This window comes from Vanessa cardui, chromosome 6, assembly GCF_905220365.1.
Source record: "Vanessa cardui chromosome 6, ilVanCard2.1, whole genome shotgun sequence".
NCBI classification, from domain to species: Eukaryota; Metazoa; Arthropoda; class Insecta; order Lepidoptera; family Nymphalidae; genus Vanessa; species Vanessa cardui.
This window is the reverse complement of record NC_061128.1, coordinates 14,599,275-14,620,476: the sequence shown is the minus strand read 5'-3', so window position 1 is coordinate 14,620,476 and position 21,202 is coordinate 14,599,275. Positions and strand designations below refer to the sequence as shown.

Genomic DNA, 21,202 nt, shown 5'->3' with positions numbered 1-21,202 from the left:
TTTATAATGTAAATAATTTTGTACACGACAACTTCATTTTAAGAGTCAAATTTCATTAAATTCTTTAGATCTGAAGGAGCAAACGTACAAACAGACAGACATAATTACCTTCGCATTTATAATATAAGTATAGATATTAACATGAGTTTTATATATTTTATTAATTATACGTATTATTTGAGCTGAGATGGCCCAGTGGTTAGAACGTGTGCATCTTAACCGCTGATTGCGTGTTCAAACCCGGGAAAGCACTACTATATATTATGTGCTTAATTTGTGTTTATAATTCATCTCGTGCTCGGCGGTGAAGGAAAACGTCGTGAGAAAACCTGAATGTGTCTAATTTCATCTAAATTTTGTTACATATGCATTCCACCAACCCGCATTGGAACAGCGTGTTGGAATATGTTCCAAGCCCTCTCCCTAATGGAAGAGGAGGCCTTATCTGAGCAGTGGGAAATGTACAGGCGGCTACTTTACTTTACGTATTATTTTATTATATTTTTTATAAATCAATGTCGAAATCTTCGAACGGATACGACAAAAGTGAATTAATAATAATAATAGATGTGTTTTTTTTTCAAATCATCACGAGAAGTCCTTGATAATTCTAAGGAGTCGTCCCCCGCAGGGCACGAATCAGATCATTATGAAGTACCGTTTTGAGTACTGGAGGAAATAGAACTGACAAAGAAACGTCATAATATCATCGTAAGATGTTTTATAAAATACCTATAATGGTATACGGATCGCATTGTTGTTTAAATTAATTTTCTTAATATCTGTATATTATAAGTGAAAACTTTTTACGAAAATAATTAACGAAATCCTCGTGAAATGTGAAATTAAATTTGGAATAATTCATTTCAAATGGAATGCAGAAAGAAATATATTAAAAAATTAAAAAATATATAAATTAGACACACACGCTTAAGTTACCATATATTGTCGTATATGCCAATGACAACATACATATGTCATCGTAATTTTTTTTTTGGCTTTTTTTTGTGCCTTGGGGACGTAGATTACCTAGCCAATGTCACGACATAAATAATTGTTGTTAGTAGTATACGACATGCTTTACAATCAAAACATTCTTTTTTTAAATAGCTTGTTCGGATCCTGTCACAAAATTAATTTTAGTGTAAAACTACCACCGTAAATTAAGTAGCTACAAGTATTTCATTTATCATATATGTTTTTACAGATGAAATATTTTGATTATTTTACAATATTAAAAAAAAACAAAAAAATAAAAAACATGTGGCTTTAAATAATATTACATTCGACCGCGATTAAAAAAAAAAACAAAAAGCGATCGAGATGTATTATCGTTAGCATACTGTAAACGATGTCGCTTGCAATTAAATACATATAGCTTACAATTAAACAAATAATACGATTATGTACGCAATTATACCCGAGTTATGATTATAAGCGTCTCGTTGTTTAATTATCATAGTATAATAGTTGTTTGATCGGATTGTCAACAATGCAAATACGCGTCTGAGTAAACACAATGGCTAATTAATGTGATGATTAAACTGAAAAGGGATAGAACTACGTGTCTATTATCCGTTTGTTTTAAACTTTACGTTAGTTATGCTAAGTTAATCGTAAATCTTAAACCATTCCCGTCATTAAGCAATCTTGATAGTTATACCGACGCTATTGATGTTCTAACTGTTGTAAGTGGTGAAGATACGTGACTCTTTAATTTGGATGAGTTATAATTTATTTGTATGGTCTTTTTAGGACTTGGCATGGAAAAATGTAACTGCCGTGATATTTATCTCAAACTCAAATAAAAATGAAATTCTATTTGTTCAATATGGAAGCATTATACTTACTTATTGATATATATATATGATAGTCAAATAAACACTAACACAGAATAATTATATCCGTATTTGAGATCCACATTTACCTCGAAAACTCGAGTTAGAAATCTGATCCCAATGTAAGTAGCTAAAGCACTTGTGTTATGGAAAATCAGAAGTTACGACGGTACCACAAACACCCAGACCCAAGACAACGTAGAAAACTAATGATAAAATCTACATCGACTCAGGCGGGAATCGAACCCAGGACCTCAGAGTGGCGTACCCATGAAAACCGGTGTACACACCGCTCGACCACAGAGGTAGTCAGGTTGTTATTATTTATAAATAACTACCCATCTCATAGATATAATATTTTTTTCTGTTAAATCTGTGTAAATCCATCTCATTGAGTTCTAACATATTACAAAAATATCACCGAATATATTTCAGTAATATTACACACACATATACACCAAGAGACTTGAAATGTGATGTTTTCTGTAAACAAGTCGAATTTATATATTTGGTAATGATATATCATCTCAATGAGGTTTTAGATATCGTCGTTCCCGTTCAATTACTGTAATATAACGTGAGGCGGTATTTTCAGAGTAGTATTCTTTTTTGTGCTTCAAAGCGGCTTATCGCTGATCATAAGTGTTTCCCGATCATATATACCAATTTGTGACATCGCTTGTCTTTTATAATTTTATAAAAGCACACTTGGGTAAATAAGGTATTGACTCCATATATCATATTGAGTAAGGCTTTCCGATATCCTAGATTTCAATTTCCTTATGGATCCGAGGGTAAATAGAATGTTGTAGACCAATAATGTAAGGTATATTCATATTTATGAATATTATAATACGTTTGAATTTCGCTTATTATATTAAAACGTGATATATTATCTTTCGAATTCGAATTATTTTAATGATTTTTAGTTCAGAGAAAATACTAAGACCTGAGAAGAATGAGTAAAAGAAAAACAGTTTGAAAAGGTTTTATTTTTGGTATAGCTGTGTGCCCATAGCCAGCATACTTTATATTTGTGTGTTCCGGTTTGAAAAGTGTGTGAGCTAACTACAAGCAAGCATAAGATACAATAAATTAGATCCCAAAATTGGCTGGTATTGAAAACATATTATACTAGCTGTGCGACTTCATGAGAGTATGATTTGCGAGGATTTTAATCTTATTTTATATACAATTCTAAAATAAAAATTAGCCTAAGTTACTCCTTATGACATTAGCTATCTGCCAATGAAAGACCCGTCAAAATTATTCCAACCATTTCAGAGATAAGCCGGAACAACCAGACAGTCTAGTATAGACACTCCAATTTAATTATATGTGTATGGATTATATAATTAAAAGTTACTAATTAATATTTAATGATGTTAAAGCAAAGCCACGGTTTAAATGTACTCTCGGTGTATTTTAGGCCAATATTATGAGAGAACGAACGACTGAGGAGTGTTTTAGATAAGACTTGAAGATAAACGAACTTAATTAACCGTTTTAATTGTTTCAGCCATCGGGTCTCGTGTTATTGTAATTATTGATTCCCCGTTGCTCCCCGTTGCTCTTGAGGGAAGAAAATTAATTAAATATACCGAAATTCGAAGCGGTTGAATGTATTACTGCAAAAACGTATTCTGTTGTGCTATTTATTTTTTCCTGGTCGAAATCATAATAAATATCAGCCTAGGTGACCTAGTCTAGCCAAACTTATAGTCCTCTAACCCAACAGCCCACACATGTGCAACTATAACATATTCTCTCGAAGGTAAGGTTTTGCAACATGACCATAAATAGTTCAAAGCAAGGGCATTCATAACGATTGTAAACTCCCTGTTGATACTCAGAATTTTAAGACCGAAAAATCCTATAACTTGGTCCGACACAGAAATGAATCACCAGTGTTGATGGTAATGATAGGAACTGGTCTTTTAAACATTTGTTGAGCTTCATAGAAAATATAAGTCATTTAAGTTCATCATCAGATCTTTACGCAATTTAAATGTGACCGTCTCATAATAAAACCTCTTTCGAACAAATCCGTCTGTCATACATGACGAACTCTGGCCGAAAAAAAAAGATAAAAAAATATAAACATCCTAATAGAGATTCTCCTATTATGAAGTAAGTTGAAAATAAAAAAAAAACAATAACTAAACAAAATCCAAAGCTTCATTTAGTAGAGGAATATAAAAATATTTCATAATAAAACAGGAACAAATTACGCGTATGAATGAAATGTAGATTTTAAAAGGGTTAAACGTAATTTTTATTGCAGACGTTGAAAGGAGACCATAATTTTATATAATCTTCGCCGGTTCAGGTCAGGGTGAACGAAAAGAAAAAAAAAACAAATTAACTTATTCATAAGTCATAACTGACTCATGCAAAGAGCTTAATTCTTTTTTCTTGCAATATTTAAATATGAATAAGCAACATTTTTTTAACTTACATTTCAGATTGTATATTTTAATACGTTTAAATTAAAGTAATATAATACGTTACAGTTAAATATACCTATAGTAATATTATAAAGGGGTGATATTATGTTTGTTTTTATGTAGGGGGTGATGGTGCTGACACAAGAGAGCAAACATCCTAAAACTAAAGCGAAGTAGTGGGCAACTACAAGTATAAAATAACGTTAAACATTTTAAATTATTTATTTTATATATTAATTAATTAGTTGTATGTCGTTAACAACTGATGCATAAATTAATGAAGACGAAATAAAATTAATAAAACATCACGGTTCGAGTTCGAATTGAATAAATCCATCTAAGCCGTGGTCTCTGGAAGCCTGACAAAGATGATATTAATAGTTTGGCGGAAGGCCGCAAACTGATGCCGAAATTTCCCCATTGGTAACGACCGCCCTAATACCCCCATCGCACACCGCACTGTAATCCGCTTGTAGTTGTAATAAAGCTAATTGAACTGTCGCTGGATCATTATGAATACAGGGACTTGCCAAATTCGTTATTAAAATTGAACACTAATAATATTAATATTTTGTAATAGATACGGACGGTTTAAATTGCTATTATTTTATTCATGGTTATATTTTATGAGGTTCCAAATTCAAATGATACGAGGATTGGCATATAATGATTTCATTGTTTTTGTTTAGAAATTATCAATAATAATTTAGATTGGAAGATTTAGAATGTGTAAAGATTATACAAGAAAATACTTGGCAACTACTGAAAAATTATTCGAATTTTGATAGCCAGTATCAAAGACTAAAGAGGTCTTATTATAGTATATAGATATATAATCTTTTTGGACGTTGGATCAAGAGAAATATGCGGTTTAATAGAATTGTTTAAAAAAAAACTTACCGCATTGCTGTGTGTTTGATCAGTTTTAAGCTCCTTATGGTTGGAGAATTGAACGTAGACGGCTCGTCCGCGCAGCTGGGCGACGCAACCACCGAAGTAGGCTACCATCGCAACAGCTGATATTTCCTCTGCCATCTCCAGGAAAGCCTGAAAAAAATCAACCTTGATAACCATCCTTGTGTAATACAAATATAAATATTTTATGTAATCATGTTATATTTATAATTACAGAAGCGTTTAATAAAAGTTTTCCCGAGTATTTTAAATAGAAAATTTAAAATCATATCAAATCGAAATAAACTGAAAAAATTAAGAAAAATTTGGTGTAAGTTGAGCAATTTATACGAACGAAAATCATTGTTTACATATATTTTATTACATAAATCATTTAATAGTATGTTATGTATTAAAATATGTTTCATACGTGTTGTCAGCACGTGTCCGTTGACAGTTTGAGAGAAACACTAAAACATGAACTTAACTTAAATTTATTTGAAATTGGTGTTTTTATTCTTAGTAAGCCTTCCAGTATTTCAGTAATTCAAATATATGAATTTGTCAATAATGCACTCAAACTGATTTAGACATACTCAGTCTTAAGTCAGTCAGTCCTTTTTTATTGTATTTAGCGTGTAACGATGTCCCCCTAAAAATACGAGACTAAAAAAAACATTGAAATATATGTATATTCTATCTTATAGTTATAGATATATTATGTCAATGTAGGAGGGAAATATGAGACCGGTCATTTTCGTAGCAAACACCGCTCAAACTTATTTTTTTTTTTTTTTTTATGGCATAGGTGGCAAACGAGCAGGAGGCTCACCTGATGGAAAGTGACTACCACCGCCCATGGACATCTGCAACACCCGGGGGCTTGCAGGTGCGTTGCCGGCCTTTGAGAAAGGAGTAGGCTCTTTTCTTGAAGGTTCCCATGTCGTATCGGTTCGGAAAAACCGCCGGCGAAAGCTGGTTCCACAAAGTGGTTGTGCGAGGCAGAAAATGTCTAAGAAATCGCGCTGTTGTGGATTTTCGGACATCAAGATGGTGCGGGTGAAACTTAGAATTTTGACGAGATGTCCGAAGGTGAAATTCAGCAGCCGGGATTAATCCGAACAATTCCTCGGAACATTCCCCGTGAAAAATTCGGTAGAAGATGCAGAGTGATCCGACATCTCTACGCAAAGCCAAAGGATCAAGGAGATCGGAAAGGGCTTGATCGTCGATAACTCGAGCCGCTCTACGTTGGATGCGGTCAAATGGAAGGAGCTGGTACTGGGGAGCACCCGCCCAGAGGTGAGAGCAGTACTCCATGTGAGGCCGAATTTGCGCCTTGTAAAGTTTTAGGCGATGGGCCGACGTGAAATACTGTCTCGCCTTGCTGAGCACGCCCAGCTTTTTTGAAGCCAATTTGGCTTTGCCTTCCAATTGACCGCGGAACTGAACGAGGCTCGAAATATCAACGCCAAGTATTCCGATACTACCTGTAGCGGCTATCGGAATGTTCTCAAATCGTGGAGATACGACAAATGGTGTTTTTTTAGCGGTTAACGCGCAAACTTGCGTCTTTTTGGGGTTGAAATGGACTAGATTTAGCCGGCCCCAATTCGAGACTTCGTTTAATGAAGACTCGATTTCAGACACAAGTTTGTTCCGGTTCTCTTCGACGTTTTCCCGAGAAATATTAGCGCGGCCGGTGTATAAGGTGTCAACGGTACTGTCGTCTGCATAGCAATGAATGTTCCCGATTTGCAACAAATCATTGATATGCAGAAGAAACAGAGTGGGTGATAGAACGCAGCCTTGTGGAACACCAGCATTGACGAATTTTAAGTCAGAGCATGCACCGTCGACAACGACCTTGATGCTCCGATCTGCCAAAAAGCTGGTAATCCAATTGCATAATTTCCCGGGAAGCCCATAGGAAGGAAGCTTCGAAAGAAGCGCTTTGTGCCATACACGATCGAAGGCCTTCGCTATGTCCAAGCTGGCTGCTAATGCCTCCCCCTTGCTCTCAACTGCTTCAGCCCACCTGTGAGTAAGGTAAACTAGAAGATCACCGGAAGAGCGACCCCGACGGAAACCAAGTACTGGCGGTCACTAATCAGCTGATTCTCCTCTAGGTACCGCAGGAGCTGGCAGTTAATAAGGGACTCCATTATCTTGGAGAGCAAGGAGGTGATGGCTATAGGCCTATAATTGGACGGGTCTGAGCGGTTGCCTTTTTTAGGGATCGGATGCACCAAAGCTGTCTTCCAGGAATTCGGGACGACGCCTAATGTGTAGGATTGCCGGAAAAGACGCGTTAAGACCGGTGCCAACTCGGGAGCACATGTCCGTAGCACGATTGGAGGGATACCATCGGGTCCGCTCGACTTATGAATGTCCAAGGAAAGAAGTGCTTTACGAACTGCACTTTGCCGGAATTTAACTTCCGGCATCGTGGTATCACACCGCGGAATTGTTGGTGGAGATTTTCCTTGGTCATCCAGAGTCGAGTTCGACGCGAAGAGAGAGCCTAAAAGATCAGCTTTCTCTTTCGCGGTATGGGCCAAACTATTACGATACTCGAAAAGTTTGTACGAAAATTTTGTAAATCTGTAAAATATCCGCGTTAAAATGTATTACAGTATGTAAAGAAACATATATTATTATTGAAAATAAAAATAACTTTAATTCGATCCATTTTATATCAAAATACAATGAATTATCAAAACATATCACATACAATTTAAGTATGTGAAAATATATACAATAATAAGATATATTATATTTGAATAGAGACATAAAAAGAAGTGATTTATGCGTTAAGATAAATTAGCACAGTAAAGTATACACATAACATAGTTTCTTATTGGTTCTTCTAGATAGAATCTAGATTCTGATTCGGATTGCTACTAGCTTATAACACTTATATATATGCTTATAAAAGAAAAAGATTTACATCGAACTTGTTATTAAAAAAAATACAAACGTAATTTTAATCCTCGTCTAAAACCCGGGTAAATATTAGTATTATAAAAAAAAATATAATAAATAAACGTCTGGATCGAGTTATAAATAATAATAAATATATTGAATACAAAGAAGGCACATAAATTGAGTACCTAGTGGGTCTACTACGACTATCATCTAATCTAATCGAATACTCGGAGCCGGGAGTAAAATATATGAGAATGAAGGATGACATGTCGAGAGGTCGCACCGCGTATTTCGTATCCATATATTTTACTCTGGGTGTCGGTGTGTCACCTAATTTAGTATGGCGTTTGTAGAACGTAGAGTTCGCATAAAACTCACACAAGCAAATACAGGACGCCTTTATAACTTATTGGAAAATTGTTAAACCATAAATTTAATTTTAAAATAAGTTTGTATATATTTTACAGTAAAATATGAAATATTATGCATCGTTTTATTACTTGTATGTGACGCTTGTTACCTTATTAAATTGTTTGTTTTAATATAAATATATTTCAGAACGAATAGTAACTCTGAATTAATAGCTTAATATTTTTGTTTAACTTTATTTTGCAATATTTGGAAAAAAATTTTTATATCTTTATAAATATATATAATAAGATCGAGTGTATGTTAAAAAGCGACTACCTCTTAATTAGAGGGTGGGTTATGATAGCGTGTATAAATCTTTTCGATAAAATTACTTACATAATTTAATGAAATGAAATAAAAAGAAATAACATAGACACGTAATTTTTAAATGACATAAAAATATTTACATCACAATTGAAAATATGATTGATATAGTAAGTATAGTCGGTTTATAAGAGCCGGTATTTCTGTCGAAAATTCAGTGAATTCATAGGTAAATCTCAACACAATGTTAGCATAACGTGCCAGTTACAGGGTTTCGAGTCTGTCGTACTATGGTCCGCAATTAATCGGCTCTGACGAACTCCCCATACATAAACCGGGTGACCATACAACAGGGCTGATCACTGCATGTGAATTGCATCGCTTTCTAAATGCGTTATGATTTTGACGATCATTTTCGAGGGAAAATTTAACATGCCCGCTTCCTATTTCATGTACGCTCCATTCATAACCGCAAAACTCTGCTTTTGGCATTTGAACATAGCTGACCAACGTGCAAAATACACCGGTATAAACCCGCAAATTAAATAGAATTTGTCTGATGCTAATTAAAAAACAAATAGTTAGCGGTGAAAAGCGAACACGCGTGGAACTTTAAACAAAATTTAGTTTGCCAAAAACCACGACGATTATATTAATAAACAAATATCATCAATTATACAAAACGGATACACAACTAAATTACCTATAATGGGTAAGTACTAATAAATCAAGATCATTTAAAAGGCCAATAAGATACGACTAACTCTTTTATTTAAATAGAAAAAATAATAGGAAGGGATAGGCAAATGTGCCGCTTGATAGTAAGACAATAGAAAATTATGGGAAAATATATTTGGTGTTTTCCGAGAGAAATGAAACCTGTCACGAAATTAAAATAAATAAATTCGTGTCGTTTTTCGTTTGCGGGTTCTTCAGTCAAGAACTTTGAAAGAAGACATCGAATGTAATTGGTATGAGTTCAGAATTTAGATTCTACTGAGATTTAATCAGTTAAAGACTCAATAGTTTCTTTATATAACAAATAAAATACACACTTATACATATATAATACACTTTTTAGGCAAGCATATCTAGTTTCAACTCCTTAAACATTAATGTATATTAATATATTAGTTCTATTCTATTAATAATACCACTTATGTTTACCTTCTAAATTTTTATAGTAGACGTAACTTCGTTTAAATATTTTTCAAATCGTTTTTTAAATTTTGTACACCACGGTGACTTTAAAATATGACCCATAGTTTCTCATTATTGTTAGTCATATTGGTAATCATAAATACATTTAATTGTTTTGAGTCATAAATCAAATAAAGATGCTAAGTGATGGTATAGGATTTAATGTAACACACGGGCACGCGATTCGCGGCGTTCGATCGTAAAATAGTGTCAACGGCTCTTCGTTTTAATCACCGAGAGTGGAAGCGATTGTCCGCACCTCTCACGTCGCTGTTTGCCCACCTCTCGATAGATGCCACCTTTGTAACTGGACCCTCCTAGCTTCGGTTACCATCAGCTTCGATACTTTCATCATTCTGTTTAAGGGTCGAAAGCCTGTTCAACTATCGAGTGTTTTATTATTGATTATTTTCAAAATCGCCTTTAAGACTGGAGCGTTTTAAAAATAATGAGTGTCATGATGACATCATGACATTATTATCCAGTATCATTATATATTAATCAAAAATTAAAATAAACTTTATTCAAGTAGGCTTTTACGAGCAATTTTGAATCGTAATTTTACAATTAAGTGAAGCTATCACCGGTTCGGAAAGTAGATTCCACTGAGAAGAACCAGCAAGAAACTTAGTAGTTACTCTTTTAAACATTTAAGTATTTTTTAAATGTTTAAAAGAGAGACAGACAGTTTAATAAAATCATATATGTATGGAATATATCCTGCCTGGATGTCAATAGGTATTATGAAACAAAGTCCTCCCAACATGTGTCTCTATCTATCTGTATGTTTGTGCGTTTGAATGTGATAACTTTTCAAAACTGACGTACCAAGTAGGGAATTTACTGGCATGTGCGTTAAGGCAATATATTTATACAAACTGTTATTCTAGTCGTGTTAACTTAGTTTATTAACTAAGTATTCATAAAGAAAATTAATTCACAGAGCCCTGTAAAACATTTCCTAATTTGTTTTACTAAGTTATTAAATTTATATTCACCATACTTGACGTTCTAAGGTTAAAGTAATAAAAGTAGTTAAAGATTAATATTAAATACGACACAAAGACATAAATTTAAATTTCGTTGTGCAACAAGTAAAGAAATGAAAAGATGAAAGAAATTTCATAAGAAAAAAAGCGTAGACCGTGACCGTTCATAAAAAAGGGATTCGACTTGTGCTTTGCTAGAGAGATTGTTTTCCTTCACGCCACGATATATACGGGGCGGATGTCATACGGGCTATTTATTAGATGGGATAACATTGTCGTAGCGTCTGTCCTACGCGTGCACGTAATAAGATTTCTCTTTTTATTATTTCATTTCTCAGCTGTAAACTGACTTATTTTTAATTTGTCACGTGCCCATAAATTCCGAGGTGCAAGAGCTATCATTGTAATCACGCGAAAAGTGGCAATAAAACACGATTGCACTGCGATTGTCTATTTCAGTTCATATAGAAGCATTTTCTTATCTTCGTTACTTACTGCGAACGTACTTTAACTTAAACTTATCTACTGATGTGATTTGAACTGTTGAGACGTTTATACTTTCGCGCGATGAAACAGACCCGCTGATTAGAATCGGAATTATTCTCTTTAACGTCAAAGCGTGGGCAACAGTTCAGCGCTGGGATAATTACGAAATATTTTCCTTTTTTTATTTTTAATACAAATTTAAAGATCAGTTTATATTAAGTGGTTCATGATATAAATATGAGACAAATAAATAAATATGAGACAACATCACATACATTACTCTGATCCAAAGTAAGTAGCTGAAGCACTTGTGTTATGGATATCAGAAGTAACGACGGTACCACAAACACCCAGACCTAAGACAACATAGAAAACTAATGGTAATCTACATCGACTCGGCCGGGAATCGAACCCAGGACCTCAGAGTGGCGTACCCATGAAAACCGGTGTACATACCACTCGACCATGGAGGTCGTCAGATATAATTGCTATGAGAAAAACTGACTTGAAAATCATAAAATCAAATTCGATTCTATTTGGTAATAATACAACTTCCGTGGTCGAGTAGTGTGTACACTGGCTTTCATGTCAACTCCGAGGTACCGGGTTCGAATCCCTGCCAAGTCGATGTTGAAAAATTTTATTAGTTTTATATGTTGTCTTGGGTTTGGATGTTTGTGGTGCCGGCTTTACTTCTGATTTTCTATAACACAAGTGCTTTAGCTACTTACATTGGGATCGGAGTAATGTATGTGATGTCTATTATTTGTAGCGTTGGGTCATTATCGCAATTGGAATATAGGAAATTAAATAGCTATTATATATTCGTATATATTTTTAAATATATAGATATATAAAAAAAACAAACAATTATTTACACTTGGCGCGGCGTGATATTCGTTGCCTAAAATGAAATTTATTTCCGACGTCACCGACCCCTTGAATTCCGCTAAGTAGAATTTTGATGGAATTTCGCATTCAGGCTAATTTATTATAATTTTTCCCTCTTTCGCATATATTTTGGGGTTGAAAGTATTAATTAAAATACACGAACATAAAATCAGACACTTATCATACTTTTCTGTTACAAGTGGGGAAATGGAACACAATAAATAACCCTATAAGGTAAAAAGCCTTCATAAAGGTACATATTCCTTGGTGCCAACATATTCTAGCAAAATCAGAATTAAAACAAGCACTTTTGAATCTTCATTTAATAACTAAATTAATAGCTACAACTGATTAGGAAAGTAAAATCTACAGAGAAGAACCGACAAGAAACTCAGTATGTATAAAAGTATATATTATAAAAAAAATAACAATTGTCATGATAAAAATAAACACAACAAAATAGGTGTATTTTCTGATATAATTTCAAAGTTCATCAAGGAAACTAAATACACAGAACGTTTTAATAAAACCATTGTATGGACTATTGTGTAGGTGTTACGCTTTTATTTCAACTTTCATATGTATGCTAAATAAATACAATATAGAGTAGTTATTTTACCAGATACAAATGTATTCCGGTAGAGGTCAGACCAACTCATTAGTTAGTCTACAATATATCAATTGCATCATTGTGTTTCTACATACATTATATACTATATTTCTAATAAAATTCCGCAGACATTTTTAACTTTGCCGTTTCGTAAATTAAAATCGTTTGTAAAAAATACATTGGTAAAAAAGCATATTATTAGATACGAGATTTTATAAATGATAAAAAAGCGTGGAGTTAATACCTGCTGACTTCCGAGCAGGATATATTAATTTAAATATTTGTATTTTTTAAATGTTGAAAAATAGTAACTTCTGAGTTTCTTGCCGGTTCTTCTCGGTAGAATCTACTTTCCGAACCGGTGGTAGCTTCCCTTAATTGTAAAATGACGATTCAAAAGTGCTTGTAAAAGCCTACTTGAATAAAGTTTATTTTGATTTGATTTGTTTTACAGGCACAAGTAGGTAATATAACATATTAGTTCCCAAAGATAGTGGATTACCAATTGAAGGAAAAGTATGTCTGTAAAATGAGGAATTAATTCCATTAATTTGCCATTGTTGATTACTAATAAAAGAAGCATTTTGTAAATCCTATTTTAAATATACATGGGTATTAATCATGGCGATGTCTTTAAGAAGCGTCTTAAGCTACCACCGGTTCGAAATGTAGATTCTAAGGAGTGAATCGATTATTGACTCAATAATTACTCTTTTCCATTTGAAATACAAAATTATATCAGGTAAATACAATTTAATACATCCTGCCTGATCTACGCTTTTATACATCTATATAATCTAATGTTGTATAAAAAGCCTGATTTATTAATGTTTTTTTAACAAACTATTTGAAATTATGAATCGGTAAAGTTAAAATAGATGGAGGCCGGTGCCACAATGGTTAGCGGCCTATTTGCGGACGAGCCCGCCCACTTGTTGTGTTTCCGGTATAGCTGCGTCTATTGTGGAGGGCAGTACTGTATTATGACCGAGTTTACACATTGGAACTTCGCGTAACTTTTTTCTATCGAGTTTTTTTTCATTGTTTTTATACAAACATTGTGCGAAATTACGACAGTTAAATTCTACGACAACAAATTACATAATTCGTTTTTATAGGTATTATATCAAAACTATTTGTATTTAAAGTATCTTGATTTAAATTTTAATACGATATCGAATTTTAAAATAGAAAATGTATTTAAAGAAATAAACGTTATTCCTGCAAATTAAATGGCCTACTCAAGAGAGCTGAGAGCGACTGCTCGTTGCAAAATAGTCGTCAAAACTTTCTTCGGCCGTAAAGTATACATAGAGTCGAAGTTAAGCGATTTGTTCATTATATATGCACCAGATAATCCGACTCCATGGCTTCAGTTAGAAGAAATAAGAACTACATTTGCACTTTATCCAATGTTAGTTTGAAACTGCTAACTGCAGTTGCGACCCTATTGTTGTTTATCAACTCGACGGTAAGAAATATCGAACTCACTCCCGGTGAGACGAACTTTATTTTGCTGTCATTCATCTTGTACGGAACTTTATTTTAATTCTTAGTATTTATTTTATTACACGATAGAGCATAAATAACTTTTTTTTTTTAATTATCTTGTGCGTCGAATGTATCATTTCGAAAATCACGTAGGTTTTATATATCATTTCATAATAAAATAATTTTGTAAATCGAATGTATATTATGTAAATGTATTGAATTAGAATATATGTCATATTATAATTTGAAACGAAATTAATAATACTCGTTACAGAATACGAAAATAATAATCGAAAGAAAGTACAAAGAAAATAATAAATATTATTCAAGTAAAAACAAAGCAACGTTTATAACGAATATTTGTATGTTGTGTATGATATTACGAACATTTACTTTGCGGAGCCAATACGGCCCGGGGCTGCAAGAGCTCGGCATAATTTTACGTCTTTACCTGATTTTTTCCTTTGAGAACGAGTACGTTGGTGACCCGCCCGAAGGGTAGACCAAGCTGTATGATCTCGGCTTCCGTAGTCTCGTTTGGTATGTTCCGTATGTGGATAACCCTTGACGGTTTGCCAACATTTTGCTCCAGTTTCACCTGGGAAAGAATAAAAAATAATATTAATGTATTTAATAATAGTAATATGAAATCGTATTATAAATGCGAATGTTACTCGAACTGTTGGGTTTGCACGGCCAAATCACTTAGCCAAATTTAATGAAATTTTGGAAGGATATTGATATTTGTACCGTACGGAACCAACACCTATAACGCGAGTAAAGCCGCGTGCGACAACTATTATACTACATTTCAGATACTAAAACCTCCGAATATCGTTGCGTATTCAGATGTTTTTGTTGCTTTCATGTATATTGATATATTTTGCTACTTTGTTATGGTATATCCAACACCTTACTAACTCAAATGAAATACTATAAAGATACAAGAAATATAAGGACAATTAAATATTTGTGAAGACTCAGAAATAAAAATTCGACTGTGGATAATTTATATAATTATATAAATACTTCACACAAATTAAATTGTTTACATAAAGTACACAGCACCATATAAAACACATACTTTTATACTTCCACCCATTTTAATTCACTTCTAACACCCAGACACAACGCTAAGATACCACGGGAAATATAATTTGTAAACGATGTGAAGCATTTTTAATTTAAGCGATGACATGATTCCCATTCCGCTCGCCTAATTGAGAATTATATTTGTATGAATACACGTTTAAATGGCGTACAAAGTGACCGGTCTAATATACACAAATAAAGCTGTTCCCTGGAAGAGTCGGTTGGATAATTGAAAAGTCGATCTAGAATAATTGTTGAGGCTTATCGGTCCCGACCCGATGTGGGCGCAATTGTTCCCCCGAGAGCCTTTTGATTACGGCGGCGGGCCCGAACCGGGGCCCCCAATACATTGTAGCTTTGTGTGACACTTCAGTTTCTAGGTAGGTGAAAATAGTTACCTGATTAAGGACGTATCACAAGAGATTAATGAAAAAGTACTTAAATTTCGGATAAGTTTATATTCATTATCTTTGAAACAACTTTTTGGAAAGACAAAATTAAAATCTTTATTTAATAAAGTAGGAATATATTGATTATTAATAATCAAAAATGTAACATCTATTTTAATAGAAATATCTCAGAACTGAGACAAAAAACAATGGAAGAAACTTTGAGGGTTATTTATTTTAAAATAAATATTGTTCATAAAGGGTTCATAATTAAGATTTTTAATCTTTGCCACACAAAATTAATTATTATTAAAAGCTTTCTAAGGTCTTATTGTAAAAGCGTAATGTCCCTTAAAATAATAACCCCAGCGAAGTCGAGAAAGAGAAGTAATAAATTTATATTTGCTCATTTTGTGAAAAGAAAAATCTTTTATATTATTAATAATTCTCAAAAAAAATCATGAAAGTAAAATAAACAAACAATGTGGTATAGTTAATTATATAATACGATTGTGTTAAATTAATTCGGTAACACAATTTTGAATTAAAAAATAGATTAATTACGCTAATTAAAGAAGAAAGCGAATAATATAATAATATTACGATTTTCCATCTCGTAATCGCTAAAATACTGCTTTAATAATCTTTAATTAGGATAATTGAAAACGAATTTCAATTAATTTAATAAATTAACAAAAGAAGGAAGGTACTAAAATAGCCACGCTACTTGAGAAGGAGAAAACATAATACGTGTTTATAAAGAATATAATCAAATATAAGGAGTAAAATATTTGCCCCAATGTTGGGCATTCGATTGCGCTATAATAAATGTTGACCAACGCCAATTCCAAACCAATATTGGTAAGTGAGAAGCTATAGCCAAGTGCCTGTAATTTCACTGGCTCACTGGCCCTTTGCGCTGGAATACAAAAATACTAAGTAGCGCTTCTTTGCGGTAGAGATGAGGATTTGTTAGAAACCTACCCAGACCGAGTAAATAAATGTAATCGTTTAAGGAAACTATTGTATGAAGATGTTAAGATTTGTATAGAAGATAAGTATATCTTGAAGAGGAATATCAAGCAAAGTTAAACTTTCCAAAGGAATTACGGGATTCCGTGAAACATTCTTTTATGCTCGCCTTTTTTTCAACGAAGCGTAAATGTCTGACAAATGAGGAGCCCGTTACTTGGTCATTGACAAGTTTATCAAAAAGATTCACGAGTTTCTGAGCGTCTATCGGACTTGTTCGACGATTCTTATATCTTTTGATTCATCACGTGAGTTTAACAAGTGCGTATTTGTTACTTTTTAGTTCTTGTCTCGAAACAATAAGTGTTGTTTTTTTTTTAATTATGTAATACTAGTTGTTGCCCGCGACTATACTCGCGTTTTAGGCGTTGGTTGTCTTGTTAAGCAAAAAAAGTAGTCTATTCCTGGGAGTTCAAATTTGCTTCATACCATTTTTCGTCAAATTCGATTCATTGGTTTGACAGAGAAAGAGCGACCGACAGACAGACAGAGTTACTTCCACATATATAATATTAGTATAGATAGTCTGACTAATGGGTCACATGATAGTAAGTAACCACCTCCCATTGACATTACTGGCTTGTATTAATCATCCCTTAGATCTGAAATGTTACGTTAGTTGTGCCAATGAAGTTTTGGGAACTAGTGGTCAAAACTTCACTCTGAAGATCATGTGCGAAATCTCTCTCAAAATTCAAGTCATAATTAAATATATAGCAACTGCAACCATTGGACTTATAAGAACTTTTCATGGATTATCTTTAGAAACGTGTCATCTTAAACAAGTTTCAGCAACACCGTCTTATCAAAGTTGAATCTAATTGATTAAACTATCACTGACATAAAATATGTCAAATTAATTCACCCAAATTCCCGCCAGCTCCTTTGCTATAACAGCAAATAAGTTTAACCCAAACAATGCTTCACTTGTTAATAGACGTTGAATAAGTAATGTTACGGCTAATTAAAAATTGACTTACAATATTATATTCGACGTGATTGTTCGAAATTTAAACTGTCCAAATAATACAAAACATGAACAATCCATTAATAAACCACTAACGAAATGGAAATACAGACAACATCTTGTATCCCAACAATACGATTCTCGTACAATCGACATCAAAAGAAGCAAATCTCCGTAAGTAAACAAATAAAAAATATATATTTTCCAAAGTGAGTTGCAAAGGGAGGAATAAATCGCGGAATACGTTCACCCTACCTTGAAGGTACATTTTTCTATATTTTCTACTCCCGTGAAGGAAAACAAACGGTACGTAAAACGTAAAGGACATTACAATCGCTGGGTCAGAAAATCCGCGAGGAACGATTTCCACATCAGACACTTTAAATCATCCGCGCCGTATCACATTTCATCCATAAATATTAAATCTTGACTTAGTTGCCAGAATTGAAAAAAAAAAAGGTATCACTTGGCATTTTTTTCGCCAGGAATTGGACAGTTTTTCCAGTGATTGGGTCCATCGTGTTTATTGAAATATTATTTTTTCCTGTCAAGATGGTCGATATAGCTAGAAGAGATGTATTTACACAAAATATTAAAGGATCAAACCCATGCAAGCAACAGGGGTTGATGAGGATGTTTTTATAATTTCTCATACTCATGAAAGAAAGTGGAATGTGTTGCATTGATAAATTATTTGCATTCACCAATCTGCATTGGTGTAGCTAGGTGGAATTATCTCATCACATTTTTTCCAAGAAACCTGTGAAGCCTTTGGATGTTTACAGGCTGTTCCAGTTTCTCGACTTGATGATACCTTTATCATTGATATTATTCCTTGAGCTACCTAGAACGGCTTATTGGTAATGCTATCGAAGTCTAAGAAGTTATTAATTAAATATTTATAAACATATTTTGAATTAATTCCCAGAGTTTAGTTAATTAAAAATAAATAAACATCAAAGAAGATAGGATAGACTTAAAATCTTTTAAGTAATAAATTGTTATTTTATAAAGGTACCTTAATATTTGACGTTGAAACTTTCACCTGTAACTAAGGCCTAAGCTGTTAGCTTAACGGTAAATTAATCTATCTTCAAATTTTACTTAAGAACTTAAACCTACCATATGTGGAGTATCCTACCTTTAGATAAATAGTTAAGGACAGATTATCCTTTTAAGTAATACTTAAAGTTAAAATACTGTTAATATTTGAGATGTTTCCTTAAAGAGTCATTTAAGGGGATTTTGGGTATATTTTGTAAATTTCCAGTTTTGAATCAGCCAATTTCATGGGTGACCAAGGGCATATTTTAGTGCACAAGTGAGTTCCCAAACACAGGTAAACTGTCTCTTGTCTCACTCTTAAAATCGAATTGGTTGGCAAATCTGATATGCCCTGAAAGAATTTGGGAGCAGAGCGGAATGTACATACTTTTAACTCTGAAATTTTTTGACGAGAAAATCCAATAATATTTTATCGGCCCAAAATGGGGTTTGAGTCCAGGATTCGGAATTTGCGACCTTATAGATACTAGCGAGGCAGTCAAATTAAATCATATTCATGTGCATAGGTTGTATTCAGCTTTGCCTACAAATATTGTTCAAGTGCTTAAATGGTTTTATACAAAGCAGGTACAACTCGGCGTTTTCCAAGAAGATCAGACAAGAAATCATGGATCATATTTTCCCTACCGTCACGAATTACAAGAATCTACTACTCTTTAAGATATAACCTTTCTCAAGCCAGTATATCTTTATTACGATAAATTCTCTCGCGCCGAACATTATTTGCGAATGTTATAATTACTTGTATGTTTAATAATTATAATTACAAGTATAATACGAACAATATCTTGATAACTTATTTGCACAGTAATCAAATGGAAACGTTATAAACTGCCATATTTATTAATAGATTATGTACAAATACGAAGACAGCTTCGGTAAACTTTTAATTGGCAGGCTTCGGATAATATCGTTAACAAATGACCAGATAACTTTTACGTTGAATTTTTAAAATATTAATATTACCTTCAATATAAAATTAATATTTTATCATTAATTAATATTAATATAAATAAATAGATAACTCTTTGTGTTATATCAAAAGCAATTTATTATAAGAAATTTATTTATTTTTACCAATTATTTTTGCCGAAAACTTCTCCATCTTCTAATTCTCAATTCTCTTTTGGCTCAAATAAGTGAGTATACTAATTCAATTGAGCATGCTTAACCAATGTAGTAGCGCTCTACTAGAACAGAGAGCACTGCTTGTTTTTAGTGGTTATTTGGCATTAGTCCAGAAATTCCGGATACCTCTTGTTTATGGTATCTCGTTGTGGTAATTCGTAAAAGAATATTCCCACAATTCTAAAAGAACAAATTAATTTAGGTGATTGGTAATGACACAAGTAACTGGGGATATGAATAGAGATAGAGAAATGGATGAGAAAAATAAAGCTGACTGCAGAATAAGATCATGAAATGTCAGTTATCATTAGTGAAGTGACTTCCGAAAAAAAAGCCGGCCTGTGCTAAGGCCTCTTCTTAATTTGAGATGAAGGTATGAAATATCAACGTGCTCCAATGCGGGTTAGTGGATACTCATGTGAATCAGATACATGCAGATTTCTTTACGGTATTTTTCTTCACCTCTGATGAAATGTAAAAGCAAATGACTAATTTACTGACTGCCTGCTGAATTTTGATGAAAAATCAGTGGAGCTTGAAGGCAGGTATAAACCCGAAATCATCGGTTAATATTCTAACTGGGACAGCTCTAGAATAGAACTGCAGATCTTTATTAGTCACTATTATTTTACAAGGTAATGTTAAGTTAATTAAGTTCAGCGTACATAATGAGAAAAAATATAATTATTAACGTGAGTAAATATACTTTTAGTCGCGATGTTAATAAATAATGAATAATCTCATGAACACATAACACGGAAAGAAAGTCAAAAGGCTCTTTATATTCCATACTAATTAATAAACGGAAAATATTCCTTTAGGGAATTCATCTGTGAAGTATTCAATGGTTTATTTTTCTCAGAAATAATCCGTTACATTTATACTATTTTCAGATATATTACGGACGAAATGGAGAATAATAAACGTGCTGATATTATATACGTATGTTATTATTCGTAGCTTACAAAAAAAACTCTGAAAATGAATACGACGGTATATAATTTATTCTTCTACTTACAATCGAATTTAATTGGGTACGATGGTTCTGTTTTTAAATTTATCATTAGTGCAACGTCGTTA

General features: G+C 33.1%; 1 protein-coding gene across 10 annotated transcripts in view; it reads right to left on the bottom strand.

The window, feature by feature from the left end:
- LOC124530653 (polypyrimidine tract-binding protein 1) overlaps positions 1-21,202 on the bottom strand; it is a 506,488-nt gene that overhangs the window by 40,033 nt on the left and 445,253 nt on the right. For all 10 annotated transcript variants that reach the window (XM_047104894.1, XM_047104897.1, XM_047104895.1 and 7 more), the window contains 2 exons: positions 14,901-15,047; positions 5,186-5,332 (listed from right to left, as the gene is read on the bottom strand). In XM_047104894.1, the coding sequence (XP_046960850.1) occupies positions 5,186-5,332; positions 14,901-15,047 (294 nt within the window). The remainder of the gene's footprint in view (positions 1-5,185; positions 5,333-14,900; positions 15,048-21,202) is intronic.